The sequence below is a fragment of the Herpailurus yagouaroundi genome, unplaced genomic scaffold (assembly GCF_014898765.1).
Source record: "Herpailurus yagouaroundi ecotype Mexico unplaced genomic scaffold, PumYag 426, whole genome shotgun sequence".
NCBI classification, from domain to species: Eukaryota; Metazoa; Chordata; class Mammalia; order Carnivora; family Felidae; genus Herpailurus; species Herpailurus yagouaroundi.
The window spans coordinates 414865-436852 of NW_024412643.1; the positions used below are offsets into that span (position 1 = coordinate 414865).

General features: G+C 46.9%; 1 protein-coding gene across 1 annotated transcript; it reads right to left on the reverse strand.

Annotated features, from left to right (window-relative positions):
- Positions 1-3731: 3731 nt before the first annotated feature.
- Positions 3732-18467, reverse strand: LOC121022552 (peptidoglycan recognition protein 4-like). The gene is made up of 9 exons (XM_040463748.1): positions 17719-18467; positions 17059-17147; positions 16100-16207; positions 15112-15301; positions 13588-13706; positions 12193-12345; positions 10222-10420; positions 6939-7057; positions 3732-5891 (listed from the first exon to the last, which is right to left on the reverse strand). Exons 2-9 carry the CDS (start codon positions 17105-17107, stop codon positions 5713-5715), a joined length of 1116 nt encoding a protein of 371 aa, XP_040319682.1. The 5' UTR covers positions 17108-17147; positions 17719-18467; the 3' UTR covers positions 3732-5712.
- Between the last annotated feature and the right edge of the window lie 3521 nt (positions 18468-21988).

Sequence of the window (21988 nt, forward strand, 5' to 3'; positions counted from 1 at the left end):
AGATGACTTAATCATCTTTAAGGTAGATTTCTGGAAAAACTATACAAGGCAATGGTGGTGCAGGGGGAGGGGCCTCAATCTAGGTTCTTGACCACATCTCCTCACTTATTCATCTGGGAAATGGGAGCACAGTGTCCTCCTTGCACCTTTTTGCAAAGGTAAAATGGGGCAATGTATGTAGAAGTGCCTGGATCTGGTTGTACAATGCCTGTGGATGTCTGGGAGGTGACCATGAAGGATTTGAATAAAATGCTGAAGAAGAAGGAGCTATGACTCATAGACAATGATGAAATAAAAATCCAAAAGATTTCAATAGATTTTAACTATGAGGAAATACTGCTATTATACTAAATCAGGACAAACTGGAGTCCCACATTTAGGTTGAAAAATGGGCCTGATGAAGGGGTAAGAGGTGGGTTAGTAGCAGTTGTGATGGAAAGACCCACTGGGCCAGTGGAGCAGATGGTGTAACCAAAAGGCAGTCTTGGAATGCATTGCTAACATTATTTTTTTATTGAAGCATAATTGACATGCAATGCTATATTAGTTTCGGGTATACAGCATCGTGATTCAACAATTATGTACATTACTCAGGGCTCCCCACAGTAAGTATAGTCAACATCTGTCACCACATGTTACTACAATATTAGTGACTATATTCCTTATGCTGTATTGGCATCTCTGTGACTTATTTACTTTAGAACAGGAAGATTGTACCTTTTAATCTCCTTTATATATTTCACCCATACCCCCCCACCAATCTCCCCTCTGCCAACTACCAGTTTGTTCTCTGTATAAGAGTCTGTTTGTTTCTTTGTTTGCTATTGCTATCACTATTACAACATGAATTCAATACTACACCACTTACACAGGATTTTTCAGGTATCACCTTATAAATTAAAGAATATTGTTGGATCAAGGGAAGTAATTGTTCCAATGAACTTTGTCTGAGTAAGGGACCCCTGGGTGTTTTTTCCACCCATTGTAAAAGGAATGTGAGCAACCTAGAGAACAGCCTGGAGAACAGAGACTCACCTCAGTGCTGGCATGCACTAGCTATGTGACCTTAAGAAGGTGACATAATCTCTCCAAGCCCAGTCTCAATTTCCTCAGCTGTCAAAGAGCCCTATAGACCTGTCTTGAAGATTAAATGAAATCATGTATATCATGTGCTCAACAGAGTCTGCATAAAGAAAAGACCACTGAGTATATTAGGCACTCAGCTATCTCAATTATCCACATATGGGTGTCCACTCTGTGGCTCTGCTGTGATCTGGTTTGACCCAGGTCAGTTTCCTTCTGATCCCCCCATCTTCACACCCTGGCTCCTTCTCCCTCTCCCATCCTCCATGTGATGAGCCAGTGGAAGGGACCCCATCCAGGACAGACCAGACAAACAAACTGCACTTGCCACTTGCTCCAAGACAAGTCATTAAACAATCACAGCACTTGTTCCCCCTTGGAATTCTCCATGTCTAAAATGTTTACCGAGCACTTACTATGCACCAGGAGGAGATAGAGACGTGAATGGGGGAAACATGGTCCCCACTCTCATAACACTCAGAATCTAGTGGGTCAGACCATATAAAACATATATACACATGGGTACACACACAGATTTATAATTATGTAAAAAATAATTACAGATGAACAGAGTGCCAAAGAAGAACTGAATAGGAGAATCCTAATTCCGGGGCCTCAAGAGATGGATTCTGAGAAGAAGGAACTCACGAGCTGAGCCTGGAGGATGAGTTAAGAAATTTCCCAGCTCGCCGCACATGCAGCCAGCTGCATCACTCTTGGGTACCAAAGTGCTCCCAGACACCCTGAGAAGGATCCTCCAGCTCCCTACCATGAAGAGGCACTTCTTACTCTAGCTTCTGCAGAAAGTCCCCCAGAAGTCCCTGCCACACCTCACAGGACCTCCCACCCCACCTACCACTCTTCCCAGATAATAACACCTTCCCTTCTCTCCCAGCCAGCATTTCTAATTAAGGCCTTGCCCTTAGTCAGACCTGCCAGGAAGAACCTGCTGGGCCAGAAACACCTGTCCCACCTCTGCTTCTGTGTGGCTCTAAGCTCTGGAAAATGTGTGCATTCCCCAGAGCCACCTGGAAGCCTTGGGGCAAAGTGGGGTGAAGTGGCAGGGGTCTACAGTCTCAGACACCTTTTGGCTGTTTCTTTCATGCTGCCATATTCTGCATGCTGGAGAAAGCAAAAGAGAAAGGGCAAAATCGGGGCAGACACAGAAGTAGAAGCACAGCAAGAGACAGAAAATGAGAAGCACTGAGGAGAGAGGGGGAGGCAGCATGAGAGAAGGAGAAAAAGAGAAACAGGCACTGGTGGGAGGAAGACATACAAAAGAGAGAGAGGAAAACACAGCCAAAGTGGGGAAGAAAGAAGCCAAAGAGATAGAGGAAGAGCCAGGGAGCACAGGTAGGGGTTAGGCAGGGGAGTGGTGCCCCCAACCCTGGCTGTGGCCTCCACAGTGAGAAGGGCACAAAAGCCTCCAAGAGTGGCAAGGGAACTTTGATGGTGAAGAATGTCTTTCCCCAACTCTCACTGATGGGGACGGGGCACTGGAAGGTGGGAGCAATGAATGGCCTGGAAAGAAGATGGAACCAGCCTGTGAGAAATCACAGGGCTGCACCAGTGGGTAGTTTCAGTCAGTGTGAAGACATGGGGATTTTCCAGTCTGAGAAATATCTCAAGCCCAGCTGAGGGAAGAGCAGCCGCCCTCCCAGGCTGGGAATGCTGCCCGTGTTCACTCAGCCCTGCCCCGGTGTGGCTCCTGCCCTTCCTTTCTTGCGCAGACAAAAAGGTGCCCTCAGTGTGCTCCTGGATATCCTGAGCCCTGACAGGTGAGGCACAGCCTGGAGAGTCAGGGTTGGGAGGGAGAAGGGGGTGAGCAGTGATGAGCAACCACAAGCCCCAGGTAAAGTTCATGGGCACTTGGGGGAGGAAAATGTGACTTCTGGTCTGAAGAAGCAAGAAGCCTTCTGGAAGAACTAGCCTGGATAAGTGTCTTAAAAGCTGGTCGAATTGCAGTAGTCAAGAGCAGGGCAGGGACAGCATGGGCAAAGGCTCCAAGATGGGCAAGCCCAAGAAGCGAGCCCATACCTTGACCACTTGGGCTCATTCTATGGGAAAAGGTAACCTGGAGTGAGATTGTAGAAAGCCCTGGTTGCCATGCTGAGTTTTTTACGTTACCCTGTCAGAAAGGAGGGACCATAAAATGATTTTGACCAGAAGTATGAAGGAAATGGTGCCATGCTCCTTCTTTTCTTTAACTCACTGAATGAACTTGAACAGGTCGTCTGGCCCTTTTGGGTTCAGTTTTTAATAAAATGTGGGGCATTAGCCAGAGTAGTATTTTATTCTGGAATCAAATAAAACTTCATTTGGCTTTTCCCCCCCAGCTTACAGTTGTTGAAAACAACTGTCAAGATGACCTTTAGAGCCCCTCACAACCTGACAGCCAGACACTGTGAAAAAGGTGTCCCTCCTTCACCATGGACTCTGTCAGACCTCCCAAGGCCTGTGCGCCCCAAGCTTCAGGCCAGCCTGCTCTCCTAGGGAGTGCCAGACTCCTGGGGGCTGCCTCAGCTGGTGCCTGCAAAGGCACATCCTTCCTGCTGCAAATAGGACTAGTAGATACTGAAGGAAAGAGAAAGTTCTTCTCTACCCTCAAGGTCTTTGCTGGACTAACAATTAAATTTACAGGACACAGATTAACAGTAGGAAAAAAACCAAAGTTTTATTAAGTGTGCACAGAGGTCCAGGAATGAAATTAAGACCAAAGAAATAACCATGCAGGCAGTTTTTACACTTTTCAGACAAATAGACAAGTCTGTGAGGTATTGACAGGATCAAGAAAACTTAACACTGGGAGCTTCAATTCGTAAGGGATTCTAAACAGATTTTGGGCCGGGGTGGTAAATTAGTAAAAAGTAACAAGCGTTGTTATACAGCTTCCTCTCTTTCGTTCCTGCTACAGGGAGGGTACGTTTCACATGGGAGATGTATTCCTTCTCTCAGGGGGGCGGAGGAGGGTCTGAGTGTCCTTCTTGCACAGGCTGTCTCTGAAGTGACTTTATTAAATGTTTATTTTTGAGAGAGAAAGAGAGTGCGCGAGTGAGCGTGCAAGTGGGGGAGGGGCAGAGAAACAGGGGAACAGGATCCCAAGAAGGCTCCTTGCTGACAGCAGAGAGGACTCTGCTAGAGAAACTAGAGAAACCTCGAGATCATGACCTGAATGGAAGTCGCCAAGTAATGGACTAAGCCACCCAGGTGCCCCTGACGTGACTTTCAGTTAAAATAATCGGTACGCCCAAGAGGCACACTTTGGGACAGCCTGCTCTTGACCCCTACACAAGCTATTGCCTGGGACAAAGTCACAGCAATAGCAACAAGAATAACCATAGCTCCACAAACTTTAATGAAAACATTATCATATGCCAACCATGAGGTCTTAGACATCAACACATTTTAATTCACTTAATCCTCACAACAATCCTCTGATGTGGTGAGGGGTACTATGAACCCCGCTTCACATGATTAAGGGGAGTTGGGAAGAAATTTTCTATACCAAGGACTCAGAAGAGCCAACTGAACAGAATGGGCTGCCTCAGAATTTGCCTTTAAAAAAGCATTTGACAGCTGAGTGCTCTGCTTTTACTCAGATTGTGTGGGTGAGACCAATAAAAGTCAATAATATGGAGGAGACAGTAATCCAGACCATGCAGTGTTGTTGATTTGAAGAGGCCTTGATGAGTTCTGGGGGAGATGGGGAAGTCTACAGCCCTGTAGACATAAGGCCAGCGGGCACAGGTGGGCAAGGGAAGGCTGCAGGCACAGGTGGCTTGTGTAGACACAGCCCAGTTGGGCCTAGAGGACTACTGTCTGCCCTCAGGGAACTTGGGGTGGACAGGACACAGGACCCTAGTGGCACCATTATAGATAAGCGACAAGAGCTGGCTCTGAGCCTCAGACTGGGAGGGGCAACAACAGAGAGAGAATGGCAGGATGGGGGACAGTCCCAGAAGGTGTCTCCAAAAAGAGGGGCTGGTGGAACAGATTGGAAAGGGAAGCAGGGACTTGACACACACATTTGTTTATTCATCCACCTCTCCAACAAACATCTATAGCACACACAAGACTCCAGACACTGCTGAGGAATCAAGGACATGGGGGCAAATAAGCCTGGAGAGCCTCACAATCCAGTGGAGAGAACAACCACACCTGTAAGCAATGAGCCCTAAGATAAGGGCTGCATCCACATGGGGACAAGTGGGTGTGTGAGCAGAGAGGGGCTTTGGGCCTTGACCTGGGTCCTGTGTGAAGCTTGGGGGCTGCTGGGTAGATGGCAGGGGAAGGTACATGGGGCAGAGGGGCAGCCAGAGAGGGAATGAGAAGTCAAACAAGGATCAGCCCATCTTCCCACCTGGCTTAGGAGCTGGGTGCCCAGGGGAGGGGAAGATGAGGAGTGAGGAAGGTGGGGCTCACTCAAAGGGCTGGTAATGCCCAGCTCCAGGGTTTGGGGCTGTTGGGGGGTGGTGCTAGCAGGAGAGAATCATCCTAACCTGAGAAAGGAGGGGCAGGATGGGGCTGACATGGAGGGGACACAAGGTGTTGAGTCAGGATGGAGGGTGAGAACAGGGGAGGCCCAGCAGCCAGGCGGGACAAGCAGTCTCAGAAGGAGCAGGGGTTCCTTCAGTGTTTGAAATGAGGCCAAGTCTTAATGATGTTGTACAAAGCTTCCCCAGGAGACAGTGTATTGACAATATCACTGTGTCCCACCAGCAGGTAGTCGGGAGTTAAATACCCCTTGTCCACTGCACACTGGATCAGGTTCTGGGCTGCCTCCAGGGCTGCAGCATTGGGTGGGGTACCTGCAAAACAGAGTTATCCATCTGTTCTAGGATTCCAGGGCACCCTGACTAAGGAAGGACCCATTCCAGAATCACCCCTAACCCACCCCTACCACCAAGCTAATATATTCCACTATTGCCATCCTGTAGACAGAAAACCAAGTCAAGACTCAGATTTCTCAGCACCAAAGTTCTTCCCAAATGAAAATAGCAGAGTCTGGGATAAAACATACAATTATTTGGGGATGTAAAGAGCCTTTGTCTGCTGTAAATATGCCTGCCTGATAGTTCCCTACTGGGGGAATTTAGCCTCCCATAGGATATTTGGCACTGTGTAGAGACATTTTTTGGTTGTCACAGCTAGGCAAGGGGTGATACAAGCATCTGGTGGCAGGAGCCAGGGATGCTGCTAAACGTCCTACAATGTACAGGGCAGCCCCTATACAAAGAATTACCTGATCCAAGATGTCAATAGTGCTGAAGCAGAGAAACCTTGCTTTGGCCATAGATATGCTTCCTGCACCTTCATATGCTCAGCCCCATCTGCAGGTACCTTCCTGGGTCACCCCTCGCCCCACTCAATGTCCATTTTAGTATCAGCCTGAACCAGCCCCAAGTGGCAAAGTCTCCTCTTCCCAGAGGTTCAGCAAAAGGCCTCGGAGTCTAAACAAACCCTGGTCAAGAGCTGGGAGCAATGACAATTCTCAGTGTACACTTTGGATGCAGAGACAGGGGCTCATTCAGGGCTGTGGCAAATAAGGCAAGGGTCCCTACATTGGTGCCATCATAAAAAATTTAGCAAAACATATGCACAAAGATATTTTCCTCTTGTCTTGTCAGAAGAGAGAGGCATTTGGTTGGATGTGTGTGGGCATTATGCCTGGGGGATGGGGGTCATTCCTGGTCACACTTAGCTTCGTCAAACATCAAATCAGAAGCTCAGTAAGTCCAAGATATGTAGGCTCTCAGTGATGCCTGAGTTTGATGCTGTTGTTGTCCACGTGAGACACACTCTTTCAGACACCATACCATGAAAGGTCATTGTCACTGCCCAAAGCATCCACTTACCCAAGAAGGTCCCCATGAAGGCAATGCCCAGGGCAATGTCATTGTAGCCAGGAGCACGGGAGCCTTGGACATTCCAGCCCACTCCTTCATAAATGACACCATCCTGCCCCACAAGGAAGCTAAAGGACCATGACAGGAGAAGGACATCAGCATGATAGGCACTCTGCGATTGTTTCATTTATTCATCCATTCACTCATTCATTCAATCACTCATGCCTTTACTTAGCAGACACTGATTAGTCATTAAATTCTAAGCACTGAGTTACAAAAAAGACAGTCTTTGCCAGAGGTGTGCTGGTAAACCAGCTGTCATCAGAAAAGGGGAAGGGCAGGAAGCCCTGGTTTATGCCCTTTATTGATTTCTGTGGTGTAAAACTCCCACCATGGCTGATTTTAATCCACCAGTGATTTAACAAAGGTTCACAAAATTCCTGGATCTCCCAGGGATCCCCTCTCATGAGCCCATCCAGGTCTAGCACACTGCTGCTTCCCCAAGGAGCTCACAGACTAGGGAGAAAAGAGTGACAGCTGCCATCCCTGCAACCTGGCTTTCCTCATACCTTGCCAGTGTTTCCCCGGTGATCTGTGGCCACCTTACCACTAAAGACAAAATACACTTCTCCAGCCCCACCTTGCTGATCCCTCTGTATCCTCAAACATTCTCTCCCCTTTACTTCCATCGCACCCCACTCTCCCAGTTGTCTTCTGTGGCTGTCCCTCATTCCTCTGCACCTTGTCTCCCTGTGTCCTTTCCTTAAATGTGGGGTACCTCAAGATGCTGCCCAGGACAAACCCATCTACCTCCTTGAAGATAACTTCAACTGCCATTGAGCAAAATTCATGTGTCCACACCTGTGCCACCTTCTTCCCCACCAGTTCCCCTTTCCAGGCTCCCCATCTTAGTGAAAGGCACCACCTCCTGCCCTTCCATTGGTCCCAGCCAGGAATATGAGTATGAGCCCACCGCTTCATCCCTCAGTAACCATGGATCGTCCACCGCATCTTGCAACCACTGTCCCTGATCAACCCTGGCATCCTCATCACCAACATTACACTAATCTCCACTGACCTCTTAGATCTGTCTGCTTCTCCCCATGACAGCCTCATCACCACCCTGGTCTTGCTTGAATTGATCTCACCACCTGCAGATTTGTCCTTTTCTGTCCCATTCCTGAAGCTGTGAATGATCTTCCTGATACAAATCTTATCTCAAACCTGCTTTTATGCCCTTGGCACACAGTGGGCACACACGCCCCAGCTTAAGTGAGAAGATCCCTCATAATATGCCCCCTTGTTTGCCTCCTTACCTTCCACCATCCCTCTCTTTGGCATCTGTTTTTATCATTATTATTATTTAAAAATTTTTAAATGTTTACTTATTTTTGAGAGAGCGAGAACGCAAGCTGGGGAGGGGCAGAGGAAGGGGGAAAGAGGATAGAAGTAGGCTGTGCACTGACAGCAGCAAGCCTGATGCCAAAGTTGGACACTCAACTGATTGAACCACCGAGGCATCCCAGCATCTATTTTTATTATGATAAACTTCCCTCAGCTTCTCAAAGACACCATTATCAGGATGGCATCCAGGACTTTCCACAGAGGTCCTTTCTCTCTGCCCAAAACACTCTTCCCCCTCCTCCGATGAGCTCACTCATTTCTTAGATCCCAGTTGATATGTCATCTCTTGAGTAGTGCTTTCTTCACACCCAATTCCCCCGCAAGCTACCAAGAGGTAAAAATGTCTCCTGTTTACACTCTGCACCATCTATAATAACACTTAATGTACTCTATTAGGCTTTATTCATTTAGTTATCTTTCTCCTTCAGCAGTTTTAGCTCCATCAAGGCAAGAACCATATCTGCGCTACATCTGCTAGTGTCCCCAGAGTGTAGCCTCATGCCACAAAGAGTAGGCACTCAGTGTTCTCAGTGAATTAATTTATAGCAAGTGGGTATTTACTCCTGACTACAGATCACCGGTGATCTTTCTCACCTCAGGGTGAGAAAATGGCAGGGTCATGAAAGTTATGGCACAAGGTATACAATAAAGGTCAAAGTCAAGAGACAGGAAACTGGCTACTGAAACCTGAATGGGAAAAGGAAAGGTCCTCTCTCAGCACCCATCACTTTCCAGGTTAGGTTCAAAACATAGAGTCAATATTCAGGTATCTATTATGATCAAAGAGAACAACCCTGTGAATAATCCTGCATTGCAGGATCTATAAAAGCACTTGACAAGTCTTAACAGATGAAAGGTGTTGGAGGAAGCTTTCTCCTATTTTGAAAGGGTTGTAACTATAACAGGATGGAGAGAGGAGAGGCCATCACCCCAAAATCACATACTAAGTAATGGTAAATCCAGCTAAGGAAGGGCCATTGCACACAGCTATGCTTCTTGCACCCTGCACAGAGTGCCTGGCCAGGAGGCAAGGAAGGACTAAAATCCAGCTCCACTAGCTAATCCATAAAGTCTCTAGAGGAAGGGCCTCCTTGATTAATGTGTACAAATATGCGATCTAGGCTAGTGCTATCTATACTAGTCCATCCTGAGACTTAACATTCAGTGTGATTGTTTCTGATGGATATGAGATGGTATCTATCCTACCTGTGAACTTGGAAAGCACGCTGCAAGAAGTTTCTATTCTCCCATTAGGTCAGTGTGCTTTTTATTAAAGGATTACAGATCTTGGCATTACAGCAATCAGAGGATATTATCTGGTGCCTCCCCCTGCCTTCAGACAGGAAGATATTCTCTATAGGCTTCACAATCTTGCATGTGTATGACTTCTAATATCTTTCCAGCAGTCTTGACCTCCATCATATCTATATACAATCTTTAAAAATGACACATTTTGAGGGGCACCTGGGTGACTCAGTTGGTAAGGCATCTGACTTTATTTCAGCTCAGGTCATGATCTCATGGTTCGTGGGATCCAGCCCCTTGACGGGCACTGCTGACAGTGGAAAGCCTGCATGGGATTCTCTCTCCTTCTCTCTCTGCCCTTCCTGCACTTGCACTCATGCTCGCTCACTCTCTCTAAAAACATATAAATAAACTTTAAAAAAATAGATACATTTTGAGAACATATTCAAGGAGAGTGACCACCCCATTAGCTATATCCTAAGTAAGGCTCACCTAGGGTTGTGTGAAAAATCAACATGGTCATAGATGGAGCACCTTTCATATGGCAGGCACTCAGTAAACATTACTTTCCTTTGTCTCCCATTCGAAGGTTCAGAGTCTGCTCTGAGGTAAAAGAAGCCTATATATCCTCAGGTCCACTTACTTATACCCAATGTCACATGAATTCAGTCTGTCTATGAAGAAGGCCTGGATATCTTGGACCAGCAGGTGGCACTCATCAGACATGATGCAGGTTCTCCCAGCGGTGTGGAAAATGACAACATACTTAGCTGGGAGGTTCATCTTGGGACAGTGCGTCTTCCTGGCTTCCCATGCAGATCGAGGGACAATGTTGGAGCAAGCTGGGGAGGGGAGCAAGAAAACATCAACGTGTGGACTCGTGCCCACTCATGCCAACCACCGCAATACTGAACATCCCCATGCCATCTGGGCATCCTGACCTAACCCTGACTGTGGAACTCAGGAAAGCCCACCTGGTAGTGGGGTATATCTGCATGGTAGGATTGGATTCAAAAGGCAGGAATCATAGACATGGGATCTAACCTTAAAATAGAACCCAGAGGAGTGTGTGAATGTTGATCCTAAGGGTACATGGATACTCATTCCCAAGAGCAAAGGGTACTTATTTATCTGTATGATTGTCTTGTGTATATGTGGATGTACATGCATAACAGGGTCTTTTGGACAAATCAGTTGAATTTTCATCTGAAAGCATGTCTTTGAGACTCACTTGTAATCCCTAAAACTCTGTCAGTGTAAGCAATTATTAATATTAGCAGATGGCTAAACCAAAGACAGAGATCAGATTTACTCAGAGCTTTCACATAATAGAGCTAATTATCTTTAAAACTTTATTAAGGGGGCGCCTGGGTGGCGCAGTTGGTTAAGCGTACGACTTCAGCCAGGTCACGATCTCGCGGTCCGGGAGTTCGAGCCCCGCGTCAGGCTCTGGGCTGATGGCTCAGAGCCTGGAGCCTGTTTCCGATTCTGTGTCTCCCTCTCTCTCTGCCCCTCCCCCGTTCATGCTCTGTCTCTCTCTGTCCCAAAAATAAATAAACGTTGAAAAAAAAATTTAAAACTTTATTAAGTCCAGGAAAAGGCCAAAAGTGGTTATTAACTACACTGTCAGTTTTGGGTTTCTTTGAAAGAGAGAGTGAGAGAGAGAGGGCTAGAGCACACCCTTGCACAGCATGAGCAGGGAAGGGACAGAGGGAGGGAGACGGAGGGAGGGAAAGAGAACCTTAAGCAGGGTCCACGCCCAGCGCAAAGCCTGATGGGGACTCAATCTCATGACCATGAGATCATGACCTCAGCCTAAATCAAGAGTCAGATGCTTAACAAAATGAACCACATAGATGCCCCTATTTTTTTTTTTTTTTTGAAGTACACTCTACTACCAACATGGTGCTGGAACTCATGACCCCAAGATCCAGAGTCACGTGCTCTACCAGCCAGTTGCCCCTTAACTATACTGGTTTTGATGTTGTAATTTGTTAAACCCCAAATATACCTTTTATCTAGTGTTTGTTACCTAAATTACACTAACCCCTTCCTCTGAAGTCAGTATAGGTGGTGACTTAAGCACTTCAATCAATCAATGTTGTTCAGGTTCTTATATTCAGAAAGATGCGCATTTGTGCTTTTGTGCTTGTCTGTGTTAGATGCCTATCCCTCTCCATGTTTTCTTCCTCCACAGTACTTTTCACCTTATAACATATCAAATATTTTACTTGCTTATTTGCTTATTTGCTTATTGTCTTTTTCTACTCTCTAGGTTGAAACTTTATAAGGCTACTGCTTATGTGTTTTATTCCATGATATCTCTTCAGTGACTAATTGTTGACTGACTCAAGAAATTAGTACACATATATTATACCAGGCTAATGCCATAGCTCTATCATTCTCGGAGTCTGAGGTATAAAGCGGTGACCTGGAGAGTCCGTCTCAAATTGTACCAGCCCCAAAGTTTCAGAGTTGGATGACCAGTTGCCTATCAGAAGGGATCCAATGAGAGCTTGGCTAAAAAAGTCACTCTCAATGGCATTTGGAAGTTATAAGGGCATGGGGTGGGGAGTAGGTTTAAAGGGAGGCCTGGTAGGGTTGAAAGTCTTACCTTTCTTAGGGCTTGCCTTCTGCAGAGGGGTCAGGCAGTTTTCACCTTTCACAAGAAGTGGCTGAACATACATGGAGGACAGGTGGCCCTTCTGGATTGCATAGGAGATCAGACCCTCCATGGCTGACAGGGCAGCAGGGCTAGGACTGTGGCCTGAAAGAGAGCTATCTGTGGTAACCTGGGTCTGGCCTGAGTTTCAGGGTATTGTGGGAGAAGGATGAGAGGCCCTGTCAGCCCCTACATAGCTGTTGGAGGGGAACTGGCTCATCCCCCAGGTTGGAAAGCCTAAAAGTCAAGGATCCACCTGGTCTAGGATGAAGACCTTTCCCAGTGACCTGATAAGACTTCATTTATTGCTCTTTCTCCGTGGAAGAGCTGGAAGGCAGTACTATGCTCTGGAGTGCTCAGCTGGCCAGGCCAGAGTTTCCCATTGGCAGGCACCCTTCCAGGCATGTGCTAACCTCTTTACCTGTATTAACTTCTTTGATCCTCACCACAAACCTCTGAGGTGGATGCTATTATTAGCCCCATATTTATAGAGAGGAACTTGAGGCTCCAAAATGTAATGTGTTCAAGACCCCAGAGGAAACAGGGTGACACCGAGATAGCAATGAGTGGTCACAAAAACAAACCAAGCTGAACACACAGTCCTCTGGCATGCTGGAAACCACCCTGAAATTAGTAAAGAAAAGTGTGGCCTTGCCTTCTGATTCTTCTCCTTGGGTCACTTCCTCTCTGGAGCTCAGGCTGTACTCTGTATAACAGCAACCAGGAAACTTGTCTGGATTTTCTCACAGAGTATTGTGAGGGGACAGTGAGAAACTAGCTGAGCAAGAATTTTAATAGTAAGAGTGCACAAACTCAGTGGAATGGTCCTGGAGCATGTATGCTAGGACATGGGCTGGGGGAATGGGCAGCAGTAAGAATAAAAGAAAGTGGAAAGGACTCAGGGATTGGAGGCCTCAGAGTGGTTTTAAAAATTATACAGAAAATCTTGGGGTAAGAGAGATGGGAGGAGGAGGTTCCTGGCAAGAAATGGGAAACAGGGCCTGGCACTGAAGAAGGGTGAGAGCCAGAGAGGAAGATGTGAGTCACTGATAGAAGAGAGCAGAAGCCCACATTCCTCCATGATGAGTGCATAATGGTGACAAGGCTGCAGAGAGAACTCTGGACAGCACCTCCACTGTGAGACTGTCAGAGGGAAAGGAGCCAACTCAGAGACTGAGAAGGAAACCAGAGCAGGAGGAAGAGAACTAATACCATTCATTCATGGAAGCCAAAGGAGAGGGGAACTCCAGGAGAGTGGATCATTGGGGAAGTAGGAGGTCGAAGAGTCAGTGCGGAAACAAAGAAGTGGGTAACTCTTTGGAGAAGGGCAGCTGGAATGACCATTACCTTCCTTGGTGCCAAAGAAAGCAAAGCCCAGGGAGATGTGGTTGTAGCCCTGGGTGTGCATGCCTTGGATGTTCCAGCCAACACCTTCATACACCCTGCCATCGTCTCCAACCAGGAAGCTGTGAAGCAGGGAGATACAGGCTGAGTGGCTGGCACCGTGGTGTATCCCACAAGAGGAACCACTTACCAACCTCCAAAGGGAGAAGTGCTCAAGCTGTGCTCACTACAGGGAATTTTCATGGACTTGTCCCAGACAATGGATAGTCCAAGTCATTTATATTCCCTTAGCATTCAGAAGCTACCCCCACACTGCCTACCTTCTTTGCTCAAATGCCTAGGTTTTATGAAAATCATCCTACACACTCAGGAGGAGGAGAGGTCCTGGTGCCATCACAGTAACTAACACAGACTCAATTACACTGTGAGATTCTTCTCAGCCTCAAACATGGCTTTCCTTCCTCTAAAATGCATGCTACCTGTGTCATCTCCACGTAAGCTGCTCATGTGATTTCTCTTACATATATCTATCTTACATAAATTTCTCAGGAAGTAGCTCCTCAGAAAAGCACATGGACACAGGCAGTTTATTTGATAAGGGGTCCCAGAAGCCAGAGTGAGGGAGCAAGGAGAGCAAGTCAGAAGCAAGAAACCCAACAAAGCATGTGCAATGCAATTGGGCTGGCTTCACAATGGCCACCTGGGGCTTAGAATCATTACCCACTCCCTACCACCCACCACCCACCACCAGACAGGGTGAACTTCCAAGGAACTGAGTACATGGACCTAAGATTGTCCCTGAGAAGGGCCAGGGGCTGAGGAAGTTATCTACAACCCCTGCCTGCCAGGGGGGTATTAACTCCCCTTCACCATCAGAGACGATGAAAATCTGAAGTGGAAAAGCAGAGAGATGCAGAGGGTACTGGAAGTGAGAAGCCATTACCATGCATAGGGACTGTCCATAACTGGGTGAGGTCAGAGATAAGCCAAGGGCACGTGGTCCTGGACACTAAAAGGGTCCACTGGAGTGGCCACTAGGGTAAGAGATGTCTCACAAAGTGGGAGCCCCCTGAATGTGGTGAAGTGGGACATGCAGCAGGCAAAGAGCCAGTTTTGAGCCAGTCTGGGCTCCACAACTTTGCAGTTGTGTGACTCTGAGCAAATCAAACAACGTCCTTGCCTCAGTCCCCTCACCTGGACCATGGGGATAGTAATGCATGCCTGACCAACCTTGGTGGAGCAAATGAATTCATGCACACAGTAGTCATTTGTAACTGTCAATGTGTTATGTGAACTAGGTTTGGGGGGGCATATACGTATAGTTATTACTTAACCTTCCTTGCTTTCTTTTAGATCTCAAAGAAAATTCAAAAGGATTTGGAATTTTGTAGGGGTTTAATATTTTACTCATTATCAACCCAATATAACCTCAACCTGGTAAGTGCAGAGCAGAGATGAGTAAGGCCAAGAGAAGTGTCACAAGCAGTATCATTGATCACGTACTCTCACATATCCCTTGTCCCTTACTTGTAGGCCACGTCACACCAGCTGTTGTTGTGCACATGATGGTCCCAGAGTTCCCACAGCCTCTGACTACATGCAGTTCGGTTGTGACACTCCAGTCCAGGGACATGGTGCGTGACAAAGAAATCCACAGGCCTGGTCAGTGGAGTGCTGCAGCCAACAGCTTCTGCCCCCCACTCCTTGTGAGAGACCACTGTGGAGACATCAGTGGGGTAACCACAAGGGTGAGGAGGTTATCACTCGGCGCATCCTGCTCCATCACTGCCTCACTAACCCCCTGGGCCATGGGTGCCATTCTGGGCTGAGTCTGCTTCTTGAGGGTAGAAGAGTCCTGGGAGGAGGCCTTCAGCAGGCAGGCACACCCTCTGCTTCTTACCTCCACATCCCTTCTGCTGTTCCCATTGCAGAGTATGCACCTGTCCAGAGAAGCCTGGATGCTCTGCTCCCTCATACAGGGCACCCCTACCTGGGACAGACTCCATCCTGCAGCTCCTGCCCTGCTCTGTTCTAGGACCCCTGCTTTCAGGAAGCAGCTCCTTCCCACTGCTTCCCCGGGGAAAGCCTGAGAGGCCCATCTGGGCAGCACTAATGCCCCCAGTGCACACTATGTTCACTGACAGTTTGCTCTGTGGCTCTGTGTCCTTTGTCCTGTTCTGAGTGCTTCCTGAAGGGACTATATCTCCTCCTCAGCCTAGGGACTCTCTCAAGGTATGGCCTGACTCTCCCTTTCAGTTGGACGACTCCCTGAGGGCAGGGTGTAGGTCTCCACCCTCAGGCGAGGGGGCCCTTAGTGAAGAGGATGAATCTCCCTGTCCTGGTTTCTGCACTCTCCCAATAACACCTGGACCCCCAAGGCCTGTGGCATCCTAGCAGGTGGTTTGCTCCGTCCACTGTCTCAGCCCCATGCATTCTCATACCAGCCACAAGGGGCAGTGCAGACCTCAGAAGCACTGGTCACAGCAGATACCCAGCTATCCTTAAGCCTCCTCACCATTGAGACCAAGTCTTCCTTTATCAATAAGCTGAGAGATGTTGCCAAACAGGTCCTGAAGGCCCTCTGATATGCGTTTGGCTTGTGTTTCATTCCAGGAGAAAGCACCTGCAGAGAAACATTCCATTTTGCATCAGTCCTCAGAGAACCCCAGTACTAGCCATCTCAGTGACAGACTCAGGCCAGATCACTGAGGCCCTTCCAGGAGACCCCATTAGGCTGTCAGAAGGACTACCTCCAGTAGCAACATGTGCATGCTTTTCTCCAACACCAACTCCAGGGAATATCCCAGAACACAGTTAAATAGCCAAGAGCAGGAAGTTGGAAATATATCCGTTTCTCATGAGCTACATCTATACACATAATTGGGGGAAAAATGCAACCTGGAAATAAATGTGTCCAAGCATCTCAAAAGGACAAGGTCCTCTTTTGTATGGATTTTACTGAATAGAAACAATGGGAAGATGATATGGAGAAGGGATTAGAATTACTTGCACAAATCAAGTCTGTTCCTCCAGGGCTGATTTGGGGGCATGTGCTGTGCCCAAGCTCCTGTGTGTGGAACTGACATCCCTATCTCCGAGGACTTTCTCTTATTGAAAAAAGCATAAACCCCTGATTGACTCTGATTGACATAGAAATCATACAGACAGAACCATTGCTCCCATTGTGCAAGTGCAAAGTCCTTCATGTGCATTATCTCATTTAATCCTCAAAAACTTTGGGAAATCATAACATTATCTCATTTTCAGCTGGGAAAATTAAGGTTTAAGGGACTGAGTAGTTTGCTTAAAATCATTGCTGGGGGCAGGTCAAGGATTTGAAATAGGTTTACAGAGTCCAAATTCTGTGTTCTAAATGCAAAGTTATTCTTTCTCCCTAAGGAGAAAGCACATTCTCTGCTGTGAGATTAGATGATCCTTCTTAGTTACCCACTGTTCCATTAAAAGAAAACTCACTCCAGCTCCCAAGACCCAGCAAGACAGGAAGCCACAGCAGCATCCTCATGTGGTCCCAGGACACGGATGAGAAAGTGTGGACCTTGGCCCTGGGAGAGACACTGACAGTTAACCCAACTGTGCTTTACTCCTCAAACAGGGCACCCATCCCAATGCATGGAACCCCTGTCTGCTTCCCTGCCAAACTATGGGCTTCCTGTGGGCCAGTGCCTGAGTGGGACTCTCAGGGTCCCCAGCACATATCAGGTGCTCCTTGGATGGGTAAACACCCTCATCCTGTTTTCCTGGGCAACTAGATTTCATTGAGTGGCTACTATGTACAAAGCCAGTATGGACACTCACACAAGCAACCTTATTTAATCCTTATACTAACTGTGCAATGTAGGATTGTTAACCCCCATTCTTATAGAAAAGAGTTGCAAGCTCCAGCAATAAGAGAACTCAGAAATCCAAACACACATGGATGTGCAGAGAATTCCTTCCCAGTTGGGAATGGTGTGAGGGTGAGGGAGGGCACAAGAGGGTACTGACAAGAGTCAGCAGGGGGTCCCCTGTTCTGGGGCAGAGGAGATATGGTCTTAACACTCCATGTGGTACAGTCCTCTTCCAAGGGAGAGGCTTCTCAACAAGAAACACACTCACAACCACACTCAGAAATACCTGTGGGTCCCGTGCTGTCCCAGTTCCACAGGTCAGGGTTCAGGCAGTTCCCCTTTCATTGGCTGGCAGTTCCTTCCTTCAGACTTGGCTTCTGGCCCTGCCCTCCTTCTCCAGCTGCCACCTCCCAGGCCTTTAGGATGCCTTTCACCAGAAGGCACTCCCTCCCTGGTAAGGGAGCACCTGGGCTCTGGCTCTCTGGAGAGAAGAAGAACACCTGGATTCCTAACAGAAGGTAGAGAGGGGGCAGAGTTCTGAGGCTCCCCACAGGTTCTGTCCACCCAGAGTAACTGGAAGAGACCAGACTCAGGCTGAAAGCAAGGCCTCACCCTGTGAATAAGCCCAGGTACCGCCTCCCTGGGAAAGGGCATGATTGCCCAAGTCTCCCTGAGCTGCTTCCTCATCCCCAGGCTTTGGGAAGCCCAGTCAACCCAATATCTGGGAATTCTTGGAATGCCCCAAATCTAGGGGTCAAACTTCGCCAACCCAAGATATGCCTCTTTGGCATATTGGTTATTCTGAGCTGGTTATTTTTTAAGGAAATACACAAGAACCACGAGAAGTTCTGAAAACCAAGAAGTCACCCTTTTGTAAGAGACACATGAATAGGGGAAATCTCCACTTGTAAGGGCGTCTCCTTCAGCACCAGGATGCAGGTATGACTGTCAATCTCCAGAAGCTGCTATCACTGGAGAAAGCAATAATTTATATATGCTTAACTTTGCCCTTGTTTGCTGTGCTTTTCCTGGGGACCTCCCACAACTGACTTCCTGTCCCCAACATCTTTTGTCTTTAGCTAATGATGGTATTTAAGGTGATGGCTTTGGCTATTTAAGGGAGTTACTCAGTTTTCCTGGGGCTCTGGGGCTCTGCCATATATCTATATCTATATCTATCTATCTATCTATCTATCTATCTATCTATCTATATCTATATCTATATACATATCTATCTCTCTCTCTCTATATATATATATGAAGTATACAATTTCTTTCTTTTTTTTTTATGTTTATTCACTTTTTGAGAGACAGTGTGAGCAGGGCAGGGGGCAGAGAGAGAGGGAGACACAGAATCTGAAGCAGGCTCCAGGCTCCGAGCTGTCAGCACAGAGCCTGACGCAGGGGTTGAACTCACAGACTATGAGATCACGACCTGAGCTGAAGTCGGACACTCAACCGACTGAGCCACCCAGGCGCCCTGGAAGTATACAATTTCTTAAGATCTCCTTGATTTTCTCCTGTTAATCTGTCTCATGTCAATTTAATTTTTAGTCCATCTAAAGAACTTTGAAAGGCAGAGGAAAACTGTTTTCATCCCCAACAAGACAAGACCTGCTCCAGGAGTGTCAAGGCTGTGGATGGGGGCCACTGACCAATACCCCACCCTGCCCTACCCTCCTTCCACCAGGGCCACATGCGCAGATGGGACGAAGGCAGAGGAACAGAAAGGTGCATTCCAGAAGGCAGCACATAATGCGCTATCATCACTAGTACTTATTTTGGCTCGTGCACCTACCACCCCCACCAAGAACGCCTGGCCCCTAACCCACTCCAAGCTCACTTCCCACGAGGTATCTCCACAAAGACCTGCACAGCTCTCACCTCCCAAGGGGTAGCCTCCTGAGACTGCATAAAGGACCCTTCTGAGGGAATGCCCCAAATCCAGACAGGTGGCCCTTAGTGGGGCTGCAGTCTTACCCTTAGGCCTGTGGGATCCAGAAAAGCCCCCTCAAGGGGGGGGGGGCACAAATGAGCCACTTCCAAATTCTGTTCTCCTCATTTAACCAACAAGACCCAGGGCCGGGGAGAAAGGCCCCAGGAGCAGTGTGAAGGAGAGCAGGGGGCTGCTTTAGCTATAGGGACCTGATCAGTTTCCCAAACTTTGCTGACTTCTATTTCTCCTTGCCTCTCCAATCCCCACCTTGACTAGTAATAAAGTTCTTGCAATGAGAAGCTCACCTCTGGCTCATCTAGTTTCACAGTTGAGGAGACTGGTCCCCTTCTACAGGTGGGCCCTGCGAACTTCAGGGATGGGATTGGAATCCTGGGTGGTGAAGGAGGGATGGGAATACTAGGCGGTGGCTGCCCAGAGGTAGCAAATAGCACTCAGGCAGCAAATTCTTAAGGCTAAGGGGCACATTCTATATGATGGCATCAGGAGGGAGGAAGAATGTGGGCTGTCCCTCTCTGGTTCTGTGCACTTAGGACTAAATGTTAAGGTTCTGAATGACCCAGGTCCAATCATCTTCCACAGCCACACTCACCTCTCTTGGCCAGAGCAGCTCCTTTTCCTGAATGTTCTCTCAACATGGTTGTCTCAGGGAAAAGTGCTTGTGTGACTGCATGGTGGGCTGAACGAGCCACACCACTTTTTTTCATGTAGCACATTTCAAGTATATTAAAAGAACAATTAACAGCCAAACCATGGAGGAGTATCTCAAATGAAGAGTGTACCTTTTACTTCAAGGAAAACAACCAATGAGATTTGTTAGCAATAACGAAATTGGAGCTTTCAAACAAAATTAGAATTTTGGAAAATTTGTGTTGGCTACCATGAGCTTGAAAATCTCCTAATACTTTAAGACTTTTCTGATAAGATCAGTGATTACATTAATTTATCTGATTTATATATGTACATATTAAATATTGAAATGTGTCAGCATTTGGAAGGTGTGGATAACTCAGTGAATCAATATTTTTCAATGACCAATATTTGAACTTACAAAATGATGCCTTTTATTCAAAAGACCCATTCAAATTTCACAATAGGCAATGGATTTTAATGTAACAGAATACAAAGGACTCATCGATAAGGTTTCAGATTCTACATTGCAACTAACCTTAAGAAACCTCTACTTGTTAAGTTTTGGTGTCTTATCAAAGAAGAATATCCGCACTGATTTTTAAAGACTATTAATATATTCCTCCCTTCCTAACTACTCATCTGTGTGAGGCTAGATTTTCTTCATATCTTCAACCAAAACAACGTAGAAAACACATCGAATGCAGAAATGGATATGAGAATCCAGGGGTCTTCTTTCACCTATGCATTAAAGAGGTATACAAAAATGTAAAAAATGATATCACCCATTTGTTTTAAAAAATAGTATTTTTCAGAGTCGCCTGGGTGGCTCAGTCGGTTAGGCATCCGACTTCGGCTCAGGTCATGACCTCACAGTCTGTGAGTTTGAGCCCTGCGTCCGGCTCTGTGCTGACAGCTTGGATCCTGGAGCCTGCTTCAGATTCTGTGTCTGCCTCTCTCTCTCTGACTCTACCCTGTTCAAGCTCTGTCTCTCTCTGTCTCAAAAATAAATAAACGTTAAAAAAATTTAAAAAAAATAGTATTTTTCATTTAAAAAATGTGTTAATATGGGTTTATTACTATTTTAAGTGAATCAGTATTTTAACTTTAAAATTTCTAATATTATACATATTAATACACATAACCCGCATAAACAAAAGCTCTGTGGTGTCAATTTTTTTTAGTGTAAAAGGGTCTTGAGAGCCAAAAGTATAAGAATTGGGATCCAAGGAATGTCATGGGCTGTCCTGTAGCTGGTAGGCCACAAGGGGGCAGCATGCTGCCCAGTAATAATCCACAGGGGTCTCCCCACATCCCTGTCCACTGCACCTCCCACTTCTTTTCTTTCCTTCTCTTCACTCTCCTGGGAGGCACAACCTCTCAATTACAGGAAGTAATCTCCTAAGTATGGGTTCCATCAAAACCAAGGCAGGCACATGTAATTCTGCAAATGTTTATCAGATGTCTCAAATGTAAAGCTTATCATCCAGGACTGGGTAAACATGAGAACCCCTTCTCTGGAGGAGTTAATAATCTAGTGAGGGAGGCTGAGTCATAGGATCACTGCCTAGGGTGATAAGGGATACGCCTAATCTCAAGGGATAATCTGCATAAACGAGCATATCTTTCCTGAAGGCAAAGCTGGAAGATACTGGACTGTATTTCCAGAGCAGTACAGGTCAGCTAGGCAGTGATTTTTCCAATAAGAGTCTCTTGGGTTCTCTAATTCGGAAGAGTACTTGACCTGATCAGGCAACAAATCCAAATAGCTGACTGTCGTCAATTTGCAGCTGCTGCCTCAGGGTGATTTTCAGGGAGTGACCTGGGGACTGTGAACTGAAATCCAGGGCCCAAGGCACTCCCTACCTTGCAAGCCCTCTGAGATGTCTTGCAAGCAGATGAGCTCTGGATGAAGCCTGTAGGCTGAGGCTGAAATCACACATTTCCCACTCTTGGTTGGCTTTCATCCATT